A 21,515-nucleotide genomic window follows, 5' to 3' on the forward strand; every position below is an offset into this window, starting at 1 on the left:
ACATGTTTCTTCTCCTATCCCTTTATTGTCTTAATAATCTTAAACATCCAAATATTAATTAACCCTTTTTCTCTTGGACATTCTCTAAGATACACCAAATCAAAATTAAATTAAAGTTCAAATGATCTGTTGTATAATGGAAGAAAATTAAAGAATGTGGAGAAAGCAACTTTTGAAATCATTAATTTATCTTCCACAAACAACTAAGAGAAGAACCCCACTTACAATAAACTGAAGTTTGTTCGGTTCAGGTATTTTTTTATGGCAAGACAATTAGAATGTTTTAATCTGTCCCAAAAAGATTATCATTCTTTCCTTTTTAATTTGTCTCAAAAAGATTATTCAATTTCTATATTTAGAAACAATTTAACTTTATGAGATGATTTACAACCACACAAATATCTAAGGCTTGTTTTGGACCACGCATTTCAAAAATTTTCTTTTATTTTTTAAACTTTGTGTCAAAATAAAAAAGAACAATTTTTTTGAGACAGAGAAAGTAATTAATAGCCCAGATACAGACATCGCCATGACCTAACAGTGTTGCCCCACTAGTCATGACCTAACAGTGTTGCCCCCACATGAGTACAATCTAAGAACAAAGAAAAAGGTTTTCATTTTCTTCTTTAATTTGAATTCCCACCAGTTGAATGCATTTAAAGTTGTCCCAAATAGTAGAAAAATAACATTCTCAACTCATAATGTTTGGAATTAAATCATATACCCTAACATTATAAACCAATTTTATACTGTACTCAGTCCAAGTTTTTATTCTATTCTCTAGTTTTACCCTGTCATTTTTTGGTATAGTACTGGAAATTGACAATTAAGTCTTTTAAAAACTTTCATAAGCCACACGACTCAAATCGATATGAAAAATTCATTCTTCTTTAGCATATTCTTCCAGATTATCAAATATTCATCGTGTTTGTGATCTTCATTCGTCTAAAAGATCTACACATTGATTCGCGTTTCTTTCTAATTAAATATATTTAATATGTATCCTGTTGGCTTCCAGCAAATACTTACCATCTTTAATAAAACAACTTAAGATATAAAAAAATGTATACATTATCTAAGACACATCATTTAAACCATTCAATATTGATGGCTGTCCTTAACAAGTTAAAAAGAGCACTTCAATTTAATAAAATTAGTAGGTTTGTAGCCCCCTACACAGGTCATGTTTGAACATGAAATAGTCCAGTCTGCATTAAATGTTGGAAACCAAGATCCCCCCAACATCTCACATGGCTTACATAGACTGACAATTAATCACCTAGAGGTATTTTTTTTTCACACCATGTGAAACATTGTTCAATATTTTCCCAGCAACTGTTTTCTAGTTGGAATAATTTAAAGGGGTGAATCTGATTTACATGAGTCAAAGATCTTCAGGGTAGTAGATTAATGTCATCCCTTGTTTCTTTTTACATTTTCATTGAGAATTTGAGAGTTCAGTTTTTTCTCCCTCGGACTCAAATTAATTGTCATGTTTCACTTCTCGAGAGTTAATTTGACTAATCTTTCAAGCTAAATTTGATTAGATTAACTCAATAATACAAGTTGCAATTCTTCTCATGTCATTATGATGAAAAATACATTTTAAAATATTAATCAAAGTTCACATTATTTGACTATCAAAATGAAACATGACAAGTAATTTGAGACAGACGGAGTATACCACAGTTTAAAAAATATTTACACATGAATCCAGTCACTATCAGGTAGTTAAAATAGATTGGTAGTGGGCTAGTTGCTATGACCTTTTCCTTTTTTAAAAAAAAAGATAATTGCATGTAAATTTATGTAATTAACATAATGAGTAAGCAATTTGATAAAATGACACTCCCTACGTCCCATTTTATACGAAATTTAAGAAATAAAGAAAGACTTTTGAAATTTGTGATCTAAAATAAATCGTAGAAATTTGTGTGACCAGAAATCACTTATTAAGAGTAAAAAGGTAAATTTAAAGTTGAATTGTTCCGAAATATATAAAGCTTTCTTTCTTTTTGGGTCGACTAAAAAAAAAATAGTGTCATGTAATTTGGATGGAGGGAGTAACTAACTTGGTATGATAACTAAGTGAAGCATATTGATACCCAGGGGCGGATGTAGTAAAGGCTTAGGGTGTTCACCCAAACACCCTAGACAAAAAATTACAGTGTATATTTAGGGTAAATTTTCTGTGTTCATGTACATATATTGACTTTTGAACACTCTGAACAAATGCAAAAGTTGGTTCAGCTATTTTTCCGAACACGCTGATTGAAAATCCTGGATCCGCCACTGCTGATACTGCAGCAGCAGAATTGGAATTTTAAATTTATGGGTTTAAGATTTTAGAAAAATAGCTTACTAATTAAATAAATAATTTATACATATTAAGTGAATTTTTAAATAAAAATACGTAATTTGGATCAAAATACTAATTTTTAATTTTGCTGAACCCGATAAAACTGTCGCTCCACTCCTAAATGAGACGGCAAAAAAATCTTTACACTAGATGTACATTTAAATCCTAATTTATGCTTCAACCTTGTCAATAGATTGTGATGGTGGACAAGTTATTAATGACTCAAGTTACTTTTCGTCTAAGTATTCTTCTATGATCTCTAAGATCTAGGTTAAGTTTGACATTTTTGTCTAAAAATATGCTAGTTTTGGGAACTTGTAAAATGTGGACATCGTTAGCACCGGCCACCTCCTTAGGAAAATACCCCTTTTTTTCTTTCTTTTTTTCATTAAGTAAACTATTTTAATCAAGTATTTTCGAATAAATAATCACTTCCTATATACTCCACAGTGACTTTAATCAATTCTTTTCTTGTTTCTTCAATCGGTCGCTATCTGTATTAGGCCTCGATTACATCCATATCTGCGTCGGGGAATCTCACATCGGGGGTGGGGTAGTGTAAACCGCTTCTTAATAAAAACGACCTCATACCCGGGACTCGAACTTGGGACCTATGATTAAAGATGAAGAAGTACTTACCACTTCACCTCAACCCTTGTTGGTGACTATAACCAACTTCCTAGTACTGCTTCATACTCCCTCCGGATCAAAAAAAGAGTCTACTTAGTCATTTGCACACCCCTTAAGAAATTACTAACTCCTTGACAAAAATAGGTAATTTGACTAAACTATCCCTAATTAAATAGGCATGGAGATTTGATCATATAACACTTAATAGGGGCAAATATGAAAAAACAAGATTAATTCTTTCTTGATTTGCTAAGTAAACTTTTTTTTTATCCAAAAAAAAGGCTAAGTGAACTCTTTTTTTTTATCCGAAGGGAGTAGGTACTTAATTAGAGCATCTTCACCAAAAATTAAAGCCTTCTTTTTCCCTTTACGGTGGTGGAAGCCACTTTTTAGTTAATCAGAGAATCAGATTGTAGTAGCTTTTAATTAAAGAAAAAGTTATGCTTTTTATATGTTTTAAAATCTAGGTAGATGGCGGTGTACTTTAATTATGAGGTTCACTTTATTTATGATTTTGGCCACAACCTTGAAGTTCATTGAGTTTAAGACTTGAGAGACCGTGAAGTTTAAACATCAACCACACGAATATACGTGCCCAGTTTACCAAACATTAATTTGTCTATGTCTGATGATAATGTTTCAATAATTGATTAATGGCTTGACACATTATTATTCCATTTTACAGATAGTAATCACATTTATGACCCCTTTAAAGAGAGTATCATGATAACGAAATTTATGGAAAGCCGGCAGAAAGTGATTGCATTGAAATAAAGTGATTACATAAACTTGGCTCGAATCGTAGTGAAAAAGAATAATTATAGAATCTTACTTCAGTTAAAAATGTATATTTAGCCTCTTCATTTAGGTCCGGTCTGGAAAGCTTCCCAGATAATAGGAATTAGGTGTAATTGGGTATAATCACACAATTTGATCTGTTTGCTTCACCAAGAAATTACACAGTTAGGTGAAAATTTGGTGTAATTGAGATTCTCCAATTCTCAAGGATGGTTGAGAATTGGGTGTAATTACACCCTGTAATTCCAGGGTTACTTTTTAGTTTTTTTTTTTGCTTTATTTTAATTTCTTTATATTTTAATTTATTTTTTTATTTATATTATTTTAATTTTTTATTTTTACTTTTTAATTATGTTTATTTTTTAAAATATATTTTTCTTTTTATATTATTTATCTTTCATTTTCTTTCTTCTCAATCTCAACCTCTACTTCTTGTGGTTTCATGTAATTGCTCGTACTTTTTTTTTTGTTTTATATTATTAATTTAGCATAACCGTGCTATTATTCTAATTTTTGAAACTACACATCTTAATATTAGAAAGAATGAGTCATTAACAAACTTACATATAATGAGTGACGTTATTATAGTAGAATTTCTTTACGAATGAGGTTATAGACTTTTTTTTTCTTTTAAATTATATTTACTTAAGTCACACTGGAACTTACTTATTTAATGTTGGAATTTGACATAAGAGTATTATGTTAAACTTTTTATTTTGGATTTTGAATTTAGGTTATATTTTCGATTTTAATTTATTTGATTTAGTACTATTGACTTGTTATTTCATATTGCAGGTTGTTTATTTTTCACTTACAATTGATAGATTTTTTTGTCAAACATTTTATTAATGTTACGGCATTATATTTATAAATATTCTTTTTTGTCAAACGTCCCATCCATGATGTTCTCACAAAAAAAGTCTGGTTTTAAGTTTTATAATTAATTAAAATTAAAATATTATTCATTTGATAAATATATATATATCAATTTTTTTTTTACAATATTAGTTACAAATATATGATTATTAATTAATATATTTTCAAGAAACAATGTGTTATTAAATAACTAATTTAATATCATTTATAAAGGCACATATTTTTAATATTAATTTTAAATTTTTGATAATTAAATTTTATTTTTAAATTAAACAAACTGTGTAATTACACTTGTGCAACCAAACAGCACGTTTTTAATTACACTGTAATTATATTATGACAAACAAACAGGTCGTTGTAGTTACAATACTGTGTAATTACAAGGCTATGTAATTACTAATCTAGTAAGGGCAGGGCAGGCCGATGCACTAAGCTCTCGCTATGCGCGGGGTTCGGGGAAGGGCCGGACCACAAGTGTCTATTCTACGCAGCCTTACCTTGCATTTCTGCAAGAGGCTGTTTCCACGGTTCGAACTCGTGACCTCCTGGTCACATGTCAGCAACTTTATCAATTACGTCAAGGCTCCCTTTCTACCCTAGTAATTACACCAATTCCAATTATCAAGTGGCTTTCCAAACAGACCCTTGAAAGTGTTAAAAGGTACTTTCCCGTTCCAGACGATGTTACACATTTTTTAGGCAGTAAAATGAATGACGTACTTTTAAATTGAAAATAATAAACTTTACACTTATGATTTTATCTTTAATGAGAAGTTTTATAAACACACAAAAAGTTATGGTCAGTATTTTAAAAATATAATAGCCAAGATAATTTTTAAAATGAATTCTTCACCCACTTCATCATCATCTCCATCTATTAGACCTCCCACCCTCAACTAATATTTGCACTGATTTTTATTTATATATTTCAAAGGAGAAGGGTATAAAAGTGTAAGAGCAACGACAAAAAATTGATAAACTAAGAGCAATGACAAAAATTTGATAAAGTTACTTCAGAAATATAGTACTATGAAATCTCATCCTACCAATTTCTACATAATCATGTAAAAAAAAAACTATTTATGGCAGTGTTATTTTCTATGAGAGTTACTTTATTTATTTATATATTTTAGGAAAAATCAATACAACATGATAACATGAAGTTTATATATATATATATATATATATATATATATATATATATATATATATATATATATATATATATATATATATATATATATTTTCTATGAGAGTTACTTTATTTATTTATATATATTAATTTTTAGTCAAATTTCGTAATATGAACAAGCCACTTGGCAACAAATTCTATTTGCATTAATTATAAAAGAAGTTATTAATTGTAGTTCAAAATATTACCTAATTTAATAATCTACTACTACTACTATTACTACTACTACTAATAATAATTAATAATAATAATAATACTAATAATAATAATAATAATGAACTCACGTAATATACTCATACGATATTATCAACACCATATCCACATAGGTAAATAACGATTCTGGGGTAAAAATGCATTGATTAGCCATTGGCACTTGATGTGAAAACTTATGGGGAGAAAAGTCAATGCTCAACACGGGGTGCATTAGCATTGTACAACAAAATTGAATTACATAGTAAGTTAATGTCGGGGGTGTTCGGAAATGATTTGAATTATTTACAGTGTTAAAAGTTGGTAAGTTTGGTGAATGCTTTATTTGGATACAAAAGTTTATACTTCCTCTGTCACAATTTATGTATACTTTTCGTTTTTCGAGATTTAAACTGCATGAATTTTGACCATCATTTTAAGATGTCTTTTTTTTCCCACCAAATGGATATAATAAAAGTTACAACTTATAATACTTTTCATGTAGTTTTCAAAAATATAAATTTTAATTTTAAAATATTGAGTTAATTCAATTTAGCTTCAAAATTTAGTCAAATTAACTCTCGAAAAGTGAGAGTATCACATAAATTGAGATGAAGGAAATAACTGACATGCAAGGAAATAAGAGATTTAAAAAAAGGTAAGTTAATAATTAAGAAAAATCATCGCCGTTAGGTAGTAATTTATCAATAAAATAGTACCACACGAGGTCAATATACATAAGCGATAAAGAAAATGCAAGGAGTGTTAACGGAATAGAGAATATGATTATTGTAGAGATCATGGGAATTGATATTTAGGAATACAATATGGATCTTTCTTAAGTTTAATAGGTTTTGTTTGTTTTAAAACAATTTAAATATTTCTCTGACAATGTTTATCTCTTTTTTCTCAATTTAGGTTATCTTTTGGATCCTATTTTTGGGTTGAATGTGAAAGTTACAACTGGTGTAACTAGGAAGGTTAATATATTTGTTCTTAATAAGAGATGCTTTTATTTGTCTATAAAATTAGTTCCCAGTTGTATTAAGGAAAAAAAAAAGGGTTGATTCAGAGTATGATGTGGTTCGTTGGTTTTCCAGGATAGGTTTATTTGTATTTGATAATCGCAGTGACATGAGAAGTATTATACTTTGTAAATATCAGGAATTACTTGAACACTAAATTGGCTACCACATAAATCACATTTAAATTATTAATATTCTTATAATTTTGTCCGCGCATCTCGTGGGTATGTATACTAGTTATACCCATAATAAAAAATCATAATCTATAGCAAAAATATTTTTAAAACAATAAAATAAAATTTAATGCCCGGGGCGTACGCTTTTACTCCCAGGGGTTGCACTTTTGAGCTCGGGACTTGCACCCCAAATTCTAGGGTGTACGCTCTATGGATCTACACCTTTCATTTGCGCCCCAGAGCGTTTTTGGTACGCCCCGCCCCTGGACTCACCCCAAAAATGCCTTTAAAAACACATTTAAGATCATAAATTTCAAAAGTTTTATAGTCGCACAAATGTTATGTTATTCTATGTTACATAAATTGGAACGACAAATATATATGACGAAATTATTAATTGTAAGGAAATTATTCAGGGGCCAAAGTTCACCCACCAAATTATAAATAAATCATAATATCACAAGTTTGAATTTCTTTTTCTTCTTAACTATGTGAGAAAAATGCCTTTCTAGTCAAGGATTTTCTCAATTCTATACGCCTCTTTATAGTTTATTCTACTTTCTCCGTCTCTTTTGCAATTAATTTCTTCATCTGTAGGAAGGAGAAAATTCATCTTTGACTAGTCTAGCTTTTATGACAAATACTAAATAATTATGTTTAAATTCTTCCAGCAAATGTAGAAGGCATGGGTAGAAGACAGTCACTCCATAATAGATATTTTTCTTTTAAATGATTTATTAGGTTCAAGGGACAAGAGAAAAAAACACTACGAAAGGATTAGAAAGAAAAAAAAAAAAAAGATATTTTCCTTGTCAGAAGAAAATAATTTCTTGAGTGCATGAATCGAAAATATTAATTCCCATTGCCAAAATCTGACTCACTTCCTATCTTAATTAATGAGACCTTTAGTGAAACACGGAAACATGAATAAAAATGGGTTAAACATCTTTTGAAGTTGGACAAAAATTAAAGAATGTGACACTATATATACACGTATAGTTTAAATCGATATTGACATTTCAAAGCTGAATTTTCTTTGACAAGTAAAATCACTAGTAAGGATAACTTTACTGGAAAATATATGTAAGTCCAAAAAATAGGGGAAGTAGTATAAGGTTAGATGGGGCGACAATAGAATCTCAGGTACACACCTTGATTTGTTTTTCTCAATTATTTTCATTGATATCTAGGCATTGACCTGTAAATATCATTATTATTCATGTTACTATCTATCTATTTGTTTATTTATTTATCTTCCTTTTTTTTTTCTTTTTTTTTTTTTGTGGTTGATGATGGAAAAGTTGTCCCTTGTTAAAATTCAAATCTTGACCCCGTCGGCACCGCCGGCGTTGAGCCACGTGGCTATCCCACCTGCACTCTAGGACGCTGCCGGCATCTACTGTTGATGACGTCATGTTGATAAAATTTGTTAAATATATTTTTTAGTTTTTGAGATATAATATACTTAATGCAATTTGAGATTTTATAAGTTACTATAAACTGATCACCTAGCAAAAGTTTGAGTGGACCCTTAGGATTTGGAAGAGGTATAGAAGACCAGCTTAAAATTGAATGTGACATGTAAATAAGAAAAGTAGTAATAACTTTTTATATTGATAATATAAATAAATATTATACGATTAGGTTATCTAAAGGTCTACTCTTACCTATATAAATTTCGTAAGAAGCAGAATTATTCTAAAGCTCAAATAAAGGAGGATAATTGTTGTAAAGTGACGACTAGAGTAAAAAAGGTCTAATATGGTAATTCTTCTGAATACTAGAGGATTAATATAACTGACTTTAAGTTGAGAATTGGTAGATTGATCAATATATTAAGGTTACATCTCTTTCGTTTTCACAGTTCGCCATACGAAATTCACATGAAATTACACTCAATAATTTTGTAATTGGGTGATCTTGAACTTTCGATTTCCACTTGCTCCATGGGAAAACCTTAAAGGTTAAAAGTCAAAACTTGTTAAAACTTCAGTTTTATCCATGCGGCAAGCAAAACTGAAGTTTTATCCATGAAGCAAGCAGAGTCAAAAGTTCAAGATCATCCACCACTAAGGCCATTCTTTGTCAATCACCCTGAAATCTATTGGCTCGTTTAATCGGATTCGTGCTATGTATGACCTATTAAAAGGGAAACCGCTCCTTATCAGGAGTTCTTCATTTACATGGCACGAACACGAGACCTCTAATTAAAGGAGGAGATATCATCAAGTATTATTTTTCTCAGAGCGGAAGTGATCAAGAGACGTTCTTATTCAAAACCACTCAAAATATTGAAGAATTGCTCGACGTTCTTGGCAGATCAAATATATCACAAGGAGATCCAAATCATCCTACGTTAGAGAAATACGCTACTGAAGGCCTTCGAATCACATAAAAGATTTAAGAGACTAGGGAATACACAAAATGGTCCTCACATCTTGACAAATAAGATCACGGTTTTATTATAAAAAAAAAAGGGAGGAAATATTTCATCCATCCCACTAAACTTGACGGTAATTAAGGTCACTTAATAGCAAAATGCGGTTAATTGAGTACAATAATCATGATTTAGTAAACTGAAAAAGTGAGCATCCTTGATTAGTGTCTGTGTAGATAACACATTTTTTTTTTAATATTATATTTTGGGTGGCATATATAACTATATAAGTTAGTTGGGAGGGGACTGCTGTGCTAGCTTGAGTGAGACCTATTTTACCATATACACAAAGGAGGTGGTCACTGACTGGAAAGAGACTCTTGTCTATTACATATCCTCCTTTCCTTCCTTCTTCCTTCTTATCCATCTTCTTTTCTCTCCATCTTCATCTTCTTCTTCTTCTGAGGAATCAAACATCATTGAGAAAGTGAATTAGAATAATGGGGAATTGCCAGGCTGTAGATGCAGCTGCACTAGTAATACAACATCCTAGTGGAAAGATAGACAGGATGTATTGGCCTATGACTGCTAGTGAGGTTATGAAAATTAACCCTGGTCACTATGTTTCTCTCATCATTCCTCTTCCTCTTTCCCCCTCCGATGAGAAGTCCGATGAAAAAACCGTTCGATTCACCCGTGTTAAGCTTCTCCGGCCAACGGATACTCTAGTTCTTGGCAGAGCTTATAGACTTGTTACAACTCAAGGTATATTTGTGATTCAAGTTCACAACTTTATTTGCTACTTTTTGTACTCAGAAGTTTTGTTATACTAATTCCTTTTTCCTGGTTACAGAGGTGATGAAGGTATTGAGAGCTAAGAAACATGCAAAGATGAAGAAGAATCAGCCAGAGTTGCAAGAAAATCAGAGGTCAAGCTGTGAAGTTGAAGGTGGAAATTCTGAATCAGATAAGAACAAGGTAACACTTTTGAACCAATCACTTGTATGCTTAATTTTGCTTTGTCTTTTTCTTAGAATCATCTACGTAAAAACAGAACCACAGGAGGAAAAAGGATAGCACAACCACCATCGCTTCAATTCTTTTTAGTGATGTACTTTTTACCGTTAAAGATTCTCTATAACATTAAAGAGCAATCAACAAGGAGAAAAAGTCAAATGCATGGTGAATTAGCACTTCTTTATATATATAAACTTATATCTCTGTCTTTCAAGATAATTCTCTATTCATTTAAAGAAACTTAAGGATGAGATATAAAACTAGATGAAAAACAATTCCAAGATATCAATAACTGATAGGGAATTTGAGAACCTGAGTTGACTAATATAAGATGGTATGGTTTACTAATTACAAAGAGTTGATCATTTGCAGGGTATGAGACATGAAGGGCATAGACAAAGGCCTGGTACAGCAAACTTAGCTGCTGCAGCAAGGTCCAAATCATGGCGTCCCACTTTACAGAGTATATCCGAGTCCAATAGCTAATCGAGGTTGCAACTCGATCACTGGTATTGAGGACTTATAAAATCATGGAAGATATGCACAAGGAACTCACAGAAGTTGATGGTTGTCATTCAAAAATCTAGTCCATGTGGGATGTTGAGCAATAATGCTTTTGTATAGATTAGAAATGGAACTAACTCCACTTGATAGAAAGAACATCCTATAATGGAAATACATATTCTCCAGAATTCTAGCAATGTTTTTTATGAGCCGAAGCTGGACTAGTATCAATTTTTTATTTTTTTTGTAACTGCGCGCACCTTGACTATTCCACTGGATACCTGTTATCTTTTACCAACACAGGTACTGGATAACTTTGAAGATTAACCATGACTATGGATCCATGTGAGCCGGAAAATAACCCTTTTGATTATTTCAGTTGTTTTGAGTTCCAAGTCTCCCAATCTTGATCAACATAATTTTGAGCCCATAATAGTGATGCTCGTGCAGCCGATGCCGCTCCTGGAAGTTTCCTCTCTTTGACAGCTACCATCATATCAGTAAAAGGCTCCACTAATAATGTCCCGGGTCCTCCATATTCTTTGTGCAAGAATTCATTAAAAATCTGGTTTAACAAAAGATGGTACTTTAAAGCTAGGGAATAGAAAGCCAACTGTATACTTTAAATACTCATAAAAGTAAAAAAGCATCATATAATAAGTGTTTATTCTAGAAAATGCCAGTGTTGGTGGCACAAAAAGCCAAGTCCAGCTTGATATAAACTGTTCATCCAGAGCTGCTATGTTTCTATTTGTATAACAAGTTGGAGTACCAGATATTACTTTCAAATGTCAATCGTTGTACTATTTCCAGGTCAGAAACAAGTCAGATTGTCAGTACAAATGAACATGATAATATATTGAACAAGATCTTGTAGTCCAGCAGATGACCATTGGATCAAGAATAGTGTGCTAGCTAAATATGTCAGTACAATTATATCACTACAAAACACCATAATGGTTAGGTGGTAGTGTTTATGTGGTAATTCACTCCAAGTTGTCAAACTGAAGTTGGAAGAAGACAAGCAAATGTTTATGATAGTCTGGAACATTTCTGAAAAACTGAGGAAAGGCAGTTTCCTTAACACCCCCCCCCCCCCCCCCCCCCCACCAAAATCAAAACCCCCAAAGTACTATCTTCTCAAGAGGACTGCATCTACAACCTAAGAAAGTAAGAACAGCAGCTTTCAATTTTTCACACAATCTTCCCAGTCCAAGCACAGAATATTAAAATGCAAAGAGAGCAGGCTATCCAGGGTTGTTCATGGTATATTGGTATGGTACGGTATGGTTTTGAAATTTTTATTTGGTAATTTCGGTTTTTAAAAATGTTTTATCATACATACTGAATTAATTTGGTGCGGTTCTGTATTTTAAATTCAGTTTCGGTTTGTAGGGTATGGTAAGCAAGTAACCACACGGTTTGTTCGACTTTGACTTACATACTGTTGGTTTTTAAACAAAGAAACTTAGGAAATAACAGAGAAAAAATACTGCAATGCAGTCAAAGGGAATTATATTATTTAGCTATGTTTAGCTCAGCATTTATAGGGAAAAAATAATAAAAAGATAATCATAAACTAATCTAAAATATCTCTGCAGAGTATATCTTTAACTAACCAATCTAGCTTAGAATATCTCTGCAGAATATATTTCCAACTAATTAATTACTAACAGTAAAACAAAGTTTATTCAAAAGCAGTAAAACAAAGTTACTCCAGTCGAAAAGCAAATATTCTAACACATACAATGCATAATTATGGGTATTGCAGGAGTATTAAGGTTGAGGAGGTTAAGGGTGCTGTTCGTAGGATGCGCAGGGGAAGAGCGACCGGACCTGACGAGATTCCTGGGAAATTTTGGAAGAGCGCGGGCCAGGCAGGTTTGGAGTGGCTGACTAGGTTGTTTAATGTTATCCTTAAGACGGCAATGATGCCTGAAGAATGGAGGTCGAGTGTAATGGTCCCTCTATACAAGAACAAGGGAGATATCCAGAGTTGCAACAACTATAGAGGTATCAAGTTGCTAAGCCATACTATGAAAGTGTGGGAAAGGGTGGTGGAGATGAGGATGAGGAAAGACGTGTCTATTGCAGAGAACCAGTTCGGATTCATGTCGGGACGCTCAACTACAGAAGTCATCCATCTTGTGAGGAGACTGGTGGAGCAGTATAGGGAGAGGAAGAGGGACTTACACATGTTATTCATCGACCTAGAAAAGGCTTACGACAAAGTTCCAAGAGAGATCCTATGGAGATGCTTGGAGGCTAAAGGCGTACCTGTGGCGTACATTAGGGTGATCAAGGACATGTATGAGGGAGCCAAAACCAGGGTAAGGACAGTAGGAGGAGACTCAGAGCACTTTCCAGTTGTGATGGGGGTTGCATTAAGGATCAGCTCTTAGTCCGTTTTTATTTGCCTTGGTGATGGATGGATTGACGAGGCAAATTCAAGGTGAGGTGCCATGGTGTATGCTTTTCGCGGATGACATAGTCCTGATCGACGAGACTCGTAGCGGAGTTAACGCTAAGTTGGAGGATTGGAGACAAACTCTGGAGTCTAAAGGGTTTAAGCTGAGTAGGACCAAGACAGAGTACTTAGAGTGTAATTTTAGTGAAGCACCTCAGGAGGCTAGCTTGGAAGTGAGGCTTGGTACCCAGGCCATCCAGAAGAAAAGTAGTTTCAAGTATCTTGGGTCTATTATGCAAGGCAGCGGGGAGATTGACGATGATGTCACACATCGTATTGGGGCAGGGTGGATGAAATGGAGGCTTGCTTCCGGAGTGCTATGTGACAAGAAGGTGCCACCACAACTTAAGGGCAAGTTCTACAAAGTGGTGGTTAGACCGACTATGTTGTATGGGGCGGAGTGTTGGCCAGTTAAGACCTCTCATGTTCAAAAGATGAAAGTTGCCGAGATGAGAATGTTGAGATGGATGTGTGGCCACACCAGGAGTGATATGATTAGGAATGAGGATATTCGGGACAAGGTGGGAGTGGCCTCGGTGGAAGACAAGATGCGAGAAGCGAGATTGAGATGGTTTGGGCATGTGAAGAGGAGACACAGATGCCCCAGTGCGGAGGTGTAAGAGATTGGTCATGGATGGTTTCAGACGAGGTAGGGGTAGGCCGAAGAAGTATTGGAGAGAGGTAATTAGACACGACATGACGCAGTTACAGTTTACCAAGGACATTACCTTAGATAGGAGGGTTTGGAGGACCCAGATTAGGGTAGAAGGCTAGTAGATAGTCTCATTATCCTGTCTTATTAGTAGTCGCATTATCGTAGTATAATTTCTTGTGCTCTGATTTTTGCTATTATCTGTTATTTCCTGTGCTTTGATTATTCTATGTTATCTGTGTTGCTTGCGTTACTTCATTTCCATATCGCTTTGAATCTCTTAGCCTTATCTGACCTCTTTTTATGCTTTTTTATTGAGCCGAGGGTCTTTCGGAAACAGCCGTCCTACCTTGGTAGGAGTAAGGTCTGCGTACACTCTATCCTCCCCAGACCCCACGTTGTGGGATTTCACTGGGTTGTTGTTGTTGTTGTTGTATACAATGCAGAATTATGACTTTAACAATGATTGGAACTCTTTCATTCTTGAAATAAGTAACAATTGTCTAGTGTTGGCTAGAAAAGACACCAACGTTTGAGTAATATGTATTGTATATAATCATTTGATATTAAGCATTTAGTTCGATATTTTTTTTATGAACACCGAATATCATACCGATTACCAAATTTCTTTAAATGCATAATAAATACCGTACTCCGAAGTGCCGAAAATTTGCTGACTTTGATCAGTTTTGCTTTCTCCCGATCCAATCAAAGTCAACACATTTTAAGTAGTGCATTCAATATTGAGAGAGGTTGTCAGCATATCAATCTACTTCTTCCAAGCCAAACTATAACAAAAAAGTCAAATTATGTTGACAATATCGAATTTTCTTTCATTCTCATGTCCATTACTTAATTGGCTGTTGGCACTATTTCTTTATAAGTCCAATTACCAATATAATACACGCTTCATTAATGAAACATCTAATAGCCTATTTGGCCAAGCTTATTTTCCCCCCGAGAGTACTTATTTTTTCAATAAGTGCTTATTTAAAAAAAAGTGGGGTGTTGGGCCAAGTTTTTGAGAGAAAATAAGTGTTTTTGGAGAGTAGCAGAAGCAGTTTTTCAAAAGTTGAAAAAAATAGTTTTTGCTCAAAAACACTTTTTTGAAAAGTACTTTTGAGAAAAATACAAACAGAAGTACTTTTTAAAAGCTTGGTCAAACACAAACTGCTTTTCGTCAAAAGTGTTTTTTTGAAAAGTACTTTTTAAAATAAGCTGATTTTAGAAGCTTGGCCAAACAGGCTATAAGTCTTGAAATACAATGTGTTCAAACCAAATAAATGATAAAGGAAAAAGGAATTCATACACCTAATCATATTTGGTTGAGTAAAGTCATCCTCATCCTTAGGAACTAGTCCGTGAAACCAAAAAAAAAAAAAAAACGGTTTCTTACACTAGTACTCTTAACGTAGTTATAGGTAAGAAAAGAGTTTACAACTTCTTAGAAAAAGGAAAATGAAATAGTGTTTTGACATGTTCTGTAATGTAAACTTGGCGAAGTTGCATCTAACTTAGATTGCAGCATTTATTTTCTTCCAGAGCATCATTTCCTTGTCAAATTAAAATCTATCCTAAAAGACCATTAGATGCTCTTAAATTGGCCAACTAATACCAGTCACTAGTGACCAGTGATGAGTCTATTTTTGACAATGTCTGTTGTATATTCCTCTTGTACTCTCCACATAGCATTAACCATACCCAAATTTTTATCAAATGAGGACTATATACTGCAAGTACATGAATTCTGTTTTTTAATCTTCAAGAAATCCACAAAAACAGCTATGAACATCAGTATTCTAGCATCGATTGGAAGACAGCTTTATGATCCCTACAGACTTAACTGGACAAACTCCCTACACTCAAATCCCATTCAATTTCCAGTATGCCAAGCAGAACTTACTGCATCTGTTCAGCTGGCTTAAAATGCACTTATCTTCTAATATCCGAACCAAAACTGTAAAAATTGTTCTTTTCTATGCAATAAGCTCCGATTCTGTCCCTTGAAAGTAAACGATCCAGGGCTGTACGTTCAAAATCAAGAATTATAGTAAAACTACGATAGATTTGCCAAGGACTCACTTCCAGCTCATTGCATCTTATTATTAATGAATTTTAAGTTTAGGCCATGTTTAATGAAATCAGTTCCTTTTCCATCTGTTTCCTATGCTCCTCTTCATCCTACATGAAACTATCAAGAAGTAGAGGGAGGAAGCAGGTATCTTGAAACATAAGCAACCATGATCAGCAGAAACCTCAAATGAAAATCCGCTCTGAGCTATAACAACCCCATAACTCTTCTCCGCCATGAGCAACAGTTACCTATTAATCAACAATTTAATCTTTTATATGCATTCTATCCAAATTTCTCGGAATTCTCATGTGTGAAAGCCAGTACGCTAGAGAAACACTATGAAATTCCGTTGTCCTATTTAATCGACTTAGAAATTACATATTAGTCAATGAAACATGCTTACTTCGCAACATTGTGATATCTTCATCGATAAGTATACTAATTCAAATGCTGGAGTGCAAAGCCAGGACTGGAATGCATCTTTACATATTCAATGATGGTTCTACATACATGCCTCAATTTTCTATATTCAGTACTCCCTCCAGTCCCCTTTTTATCTGTCAATTTAGCTAAAAGAATTTTGGTCCAAAATATTTGTCACTTTAGCATACCAAGAAGGCATTCATTTTTTTTTTCAATTCCATCCCTACTATCCTAGAAGGCATATAAAGGGCAGCCCGGTGCACTAAGCTCCCGCTATGCGCGGGGTCCGGGGAAGGGCTGGACCACAAGGGTCTATTGTACGCAGCCTTACCTTGCATTTCTGCAAGACTAGAAGGCATATAATCATTACTAATTAAAAGAAGAGAAAAGAGTAATTTAGCTGAATACCCCTTATGATTAATACTATCTTATATCTAGCTATATGTTCACATAGACATTTGATTGAACAAATCATGAGGTATCTAATTCCCATTCTGTTACCACCATATAGAAAAAAGTGTTCTTCCTAATTAGGTACGGCGGTTTTGGGTTTCTCCAGACCAAATCAAAGTTAGCACATTTTAAGTAGAGCATTCAATATTGAGAGAGGTTGTTAGTATATCAATCTACTGCTTCGAAGCCAAACTATCACAAAAAAGTCAAATTATGTTGACATTATTGAATTCTCTTTCACTCTCATGCCCTTTACCCAATTGGCAGTTGCCACTATTTCTTTTTTAAGTCCAGTTACCAATATACTACATGCTTCATTAAATAAAACATCTAAGTCTTGACATACTATGATTTCAAACCAAATAACTGATGAAGGAAAAAGAAATTCAAACTAATAAGTCAGTCACAACTAATCATATTTGGTGAAGTAAAGCCATCCTCATCCCAGGATCTAATCCTCCATAAAAAGTAAGAAATTCCACATACTTTGACCAATTCAAGGTGAAAAATGGGGTCGCTCCCTTGATGGGATATAGGAACTAATCCATGAAAACCAAATAACAAGAAAATAAGTTTATTACACCAGCAATCTTAACGTAAATATAGCTAGCAAAAGAGTTCACAACTTCTAGGAAAAGGAAAATGCTATGAGTGTTTCCACAGGTCCTGTAATGTAAACTCGGCGGAGTAGCATTAAGTTAGATGGCAGGATTTATTTTCTGCTGGAGCATCATTTCCATGTCAATTAAAATCTATCCTTATAGACCATTAGCTGCTTTTAAATAAGCCAGCTAACACTAGTGACCATTGACGAATGTACTTTGACTATGTCTGTTGTACATTCCTCTTGTTCTCTGCACATAGCATTAACCAAACCGAACTTTTAATAAAATAAAGAGTGAGGACTATATACTATAGGTATATGAATTCTATTTTTTAATCTTCAAGAAATCCACAAAAACATCTATGAACATCAGTGTTGTAGCATCGATTCGGAAGAGAGCTTTATGATCCCCTACAAGACTATAACTGAACGAACTCCCTACGTCAAGCAGAACTTACTGCATCTGTTCAACCAGCTTAAAAAGCCCTTATCTTCTAGACTACTATCCAAAACAAAACTGATAAAATTGTTCTTTTCTATGCCATAAGCTCCGATTCCATCCCTTCAAAGTAAAAGATCCAGGGTTCTGCGTTCAAATGAAAACAGCCTCTAGCAGAAATGCAGGGTAAGGCTGCGTAGAATAGACCCTTGTGATCCGGCCCTTCCCTGGACCCCGCTCATAGCGGGAGCTTAGTGCACCAGGCTGCCCTTTTTTTAAACAAAAGTAAAACTACGGATAGAACTGCCAAGCAATCACTTCCAGTTTATTGCATCTTATTATTAATGAATTTTAAGTTAGCCATGTTTAATGATATCGTTTCCTTTTCCAACAGTTTCATATGCTCTTCTCTTCATCCTACATGGAAGTATCAAGAAGTAGAAGGACTAAGCAGATATCTTGGAACATAAGCAGCTATGTTTCAGTAGAAACCCCAAAACCACAACTGAAACGAAAATCCACTCTGAGAAATAACAACCCCAGAACTCTTCTCGACCATAAGCAGCATTTACCTATTAATATACCATTAAATCTTATATATGCAATCCTATCCAAATTTATTGGAATTCTCTAGTCTGAAAGCCAGCACACTAGAGAAAAACTATGAAATTCAGTTGTGCTATTTAATCAACCTAGAATTACACATTAGTCAATAAAACATACATGCAAAGACTGGAATGCATCTTTACATATTCATCCAATGATGGTTCCACATGCATGCCTCAGTTTTCTACATGTAGTACTCTCTACGGTCCTTTTTTATCTGTCACGTTAGCTATAAAAAAATTGATCCAATAAATTGTTACTTTAGAAAACCTAGAAGGTATTTATCTTTTTCCAATTGCATCCCTACTTCTCCTAGAAGGCATATAGTTGTTAATTACTCATTAAAAGAAGAGAAAAGAGTAATTTAGTTAAATACTCCTTATGATTAATACTAACTAAATAAATCTAGCTATATGTTCACCTAGACATTTGATCGAACAAATCATGAAGTTTCCAATTCCCATTCTGTTACCGCCATATAGAAAAAAGGGTCTTTCCTAATTAACATTCAGAACTGCCACTCTAAAGCCTTACCTCAGCACAAACACTAACAACATCATCAAGCTCATCTCCAAAAGTCTCCTCTTCCTTGGACAGTTTCTTCAACAGCTCGGCCCTGAACTTCCGCGTCTCCTACATTTCGCAAATAAATAAATCAATATTAGACTATAACTACAAACTATGTCACAATACCAAACTAGTTATGTCAGACTATAACAACAACAACAACATACCCAGTTGAATCCCACAATGTGGGGTCTGGAGAGGGTAAACTGTACGCAGACCTTACCCCCTTCCTTGGAAGGTAGGGATGTTGTTTCCAAAAGACCCTCGGCTCAAAAGAAAACAAGGAAAACAAGGGAAATAAGGGAAAAGAGTCAGATACGGATAAGCAAATCAAAACAATGAGAAATGGCAAGAGCAACGAAGTCATGATAAAACAGCAAAGATAGACAAGACCCAACACATAGAAGCAGGATAAAAATACTCCTAATACGAGAAAGGAAACCTCGCGGCCCCCTACTAGCCCTCTACCCTACCCTGATACTCGACCTCCACCCCCTCCTATCACTGGTCATGTCCTCGGTAAGCTGAAGTAGCGCCATATCCTGCCGAATCACCTCTCCCCAAACCTTCTTTGGCCTACCCCTCCCTCTCTTCAGGCCCACCACTGCCATCCTCTCACACCTCTTCACTGGCGCATCAGCGCATCTCCGCTGCACATGGCTGAACCACCTCAACCTCCCTTCCCGCATCTTATCCACCATGGGGGCCATAACCACCTTATCCCGAATCACTTCATTCCGAATCCTATTTCTCCCGGTAGTTATGTGAGCCTATATGAATACTTAATTCATTCCAATATTGATAAAGAACCAATCTTTTAAAGGCAAACAGGAGTTCACAATTCTATCAATTAATCAATATCAGTAAAAAAAAATAAAAAAACTCAATTTCAAGCTGGTTACTGTATTTGGGCTAATTTCATTTCCCTTCAAAAAACTATAAACACAATCGTAAACACAATCATTTTCATTTACTCTGTTATATTCGGGCTCACTTCATTCCAATACTGGTAAACAAATTAGGGGTCGTTCAGCTAGTTTTGAGGTGAGTTATGCAGGTATTAAATTCTGCATAAGTAATACTACGTTTGACAGCTGACTAGAAGGTAAGTTATTCATGGATAAAATTAATCTGATTTGCAATTTAGAAACATGCATAACTAATACATGTACTTCAATTTATTTATTTGGTTTTGACTTGACACAGAATTTAAACTCTTATGATCTTAAACTAAAGATATATCGAATGTACCAAAATATCCTTTAATCTTGTGTCAAATATATAATGTGAAAAGTTAAAATTAAAGAGTTGCAAATAAAGGAAAAAACATTTTTTTTAAATGGACTAAAAAGAAAAGTAAGACAAATAAATTAAAACCGAGAGAGTAGTAGATTTTGTGATAATGAACCCTTATATTACTAATACCGTTGGCCCCTTAGAGGTTCATGATTAAATCAAACAAACCGCAAATTCGTTTACAACAATAAGTACTTATTACTATTCTTGTAGTTAATTTAAGTTATAAAAAAGAGTGATGAAGGAATGAGTTACAGCAACAGCAAATTCAGGGATTGGGTCTGGATACACGTATTTTTCAGGATGTATTGCGCTGTGAGGAACTGACAAGTGTTTTCTTGAGATGGGTTTTGGGAAATGAAGCTGAAGACAGTGTTTGGGTTGGATTGGAATTTTGGAGGGAATTGCAACTGCTAAATTGGTGAAGGTTGAAATGTATAGCGCCATTTTTTAGATTTCTGGAGGAAAGGGTCCGTAAAATTTAAACACCAGCAATTTGAAGGGCAATAATTAAAGACCACCCCAAATAAAGGGCAATACGCACAAAAAAAAAAAAGAATATTATTTGGCCCAAACTTTAGATCTGGCCCAATAAGCTTCTTTTACGCAAATGTTCTTAGGCCATCATTTAGGTTTTGTTCCAATTTTTAAAAGTTGAGTTAAATATACTCCTTTGGGACGAATAACGCATTAGACTGCCATCAATCATCTACAGAATTTTGGACCATAGTCTAAAATTTTGTCATAAAATTTTATGTTTGTTCAAGAAGGATCTTTAGACCGTTAATTAA

The 21,515-nt window shown here is 33.9% G+C and overlaps 2 protein-coding genes across 2 annotated transcripts; one reads left to right on the forward strand and one right to left on the reverse strand.

Moving 5' to 3' along the window:
• The first annotated feature begins 9,922 nt into the window (after nucleotides 1-9,922).
• LOC132641402 (uncharacterized) lies at nucleotides 9,923-11,340 on the forward strand. The gene is made up of 3 exons (XM_060358383.1): nucleotides 9,923-10,387; nucleotides 10,476-10,600; nucleotides 11,012-11,340. The coding sequence occupies exons 1-3, from the start codon at nucleotides 10,123-10,125 to the stop codon at nucleotides 11,123-11,125; spliced, it is 504 nt and encodes a 167-aa protein (XP_060214366.1). The 5' UTR covers nucleotides 9,923-10,122; the 3' UTR covers nucleotides 11,126-11,340.
• LOC132639742 (uncharacterized) lies at nucleotides 10,835-21,171 on the reverse strand. Its single transcript, XM_060356167.1, has 5 exons — nucleotides 20,980-21,171; nucleotides 20,050-20,198; nucleotides 19,596-19,692; nucleotides 19,396-19,494; nucleotides 10,835-11,708 (listed from the first exon to the last, which is right to left on the reverse strand). The coding sequence occupies exons 1-5, from the start codon at nucleotides 21,169-21,171 to the stop codon at nucleotides 11,514-11,516; spliced, it is 732 nt and encodes a 243-aa protein (XP_060212150.1). The 3' UTR covers nucleotides 10,835-11,513.
• Nucleotides 21,172-21,515: the final 344 nt, after the last annotated feature.

Source organism: Lycium barbarum, chromosome 5 (assembly GCF_019175385.1).
Source record: "Lycium barbarum isolate Lr01 chromosome 5, ASM1917538v2, whole genome shotgun sequence".
In the NCBI taxonomy this organism is placed as follows: domain Eukaryota; kingdom Viridiplantae; phylum Streptophyta; class Magnoliopsida; order Solanales; family Solanaceae; genus Lycium; species Lycium barbarum.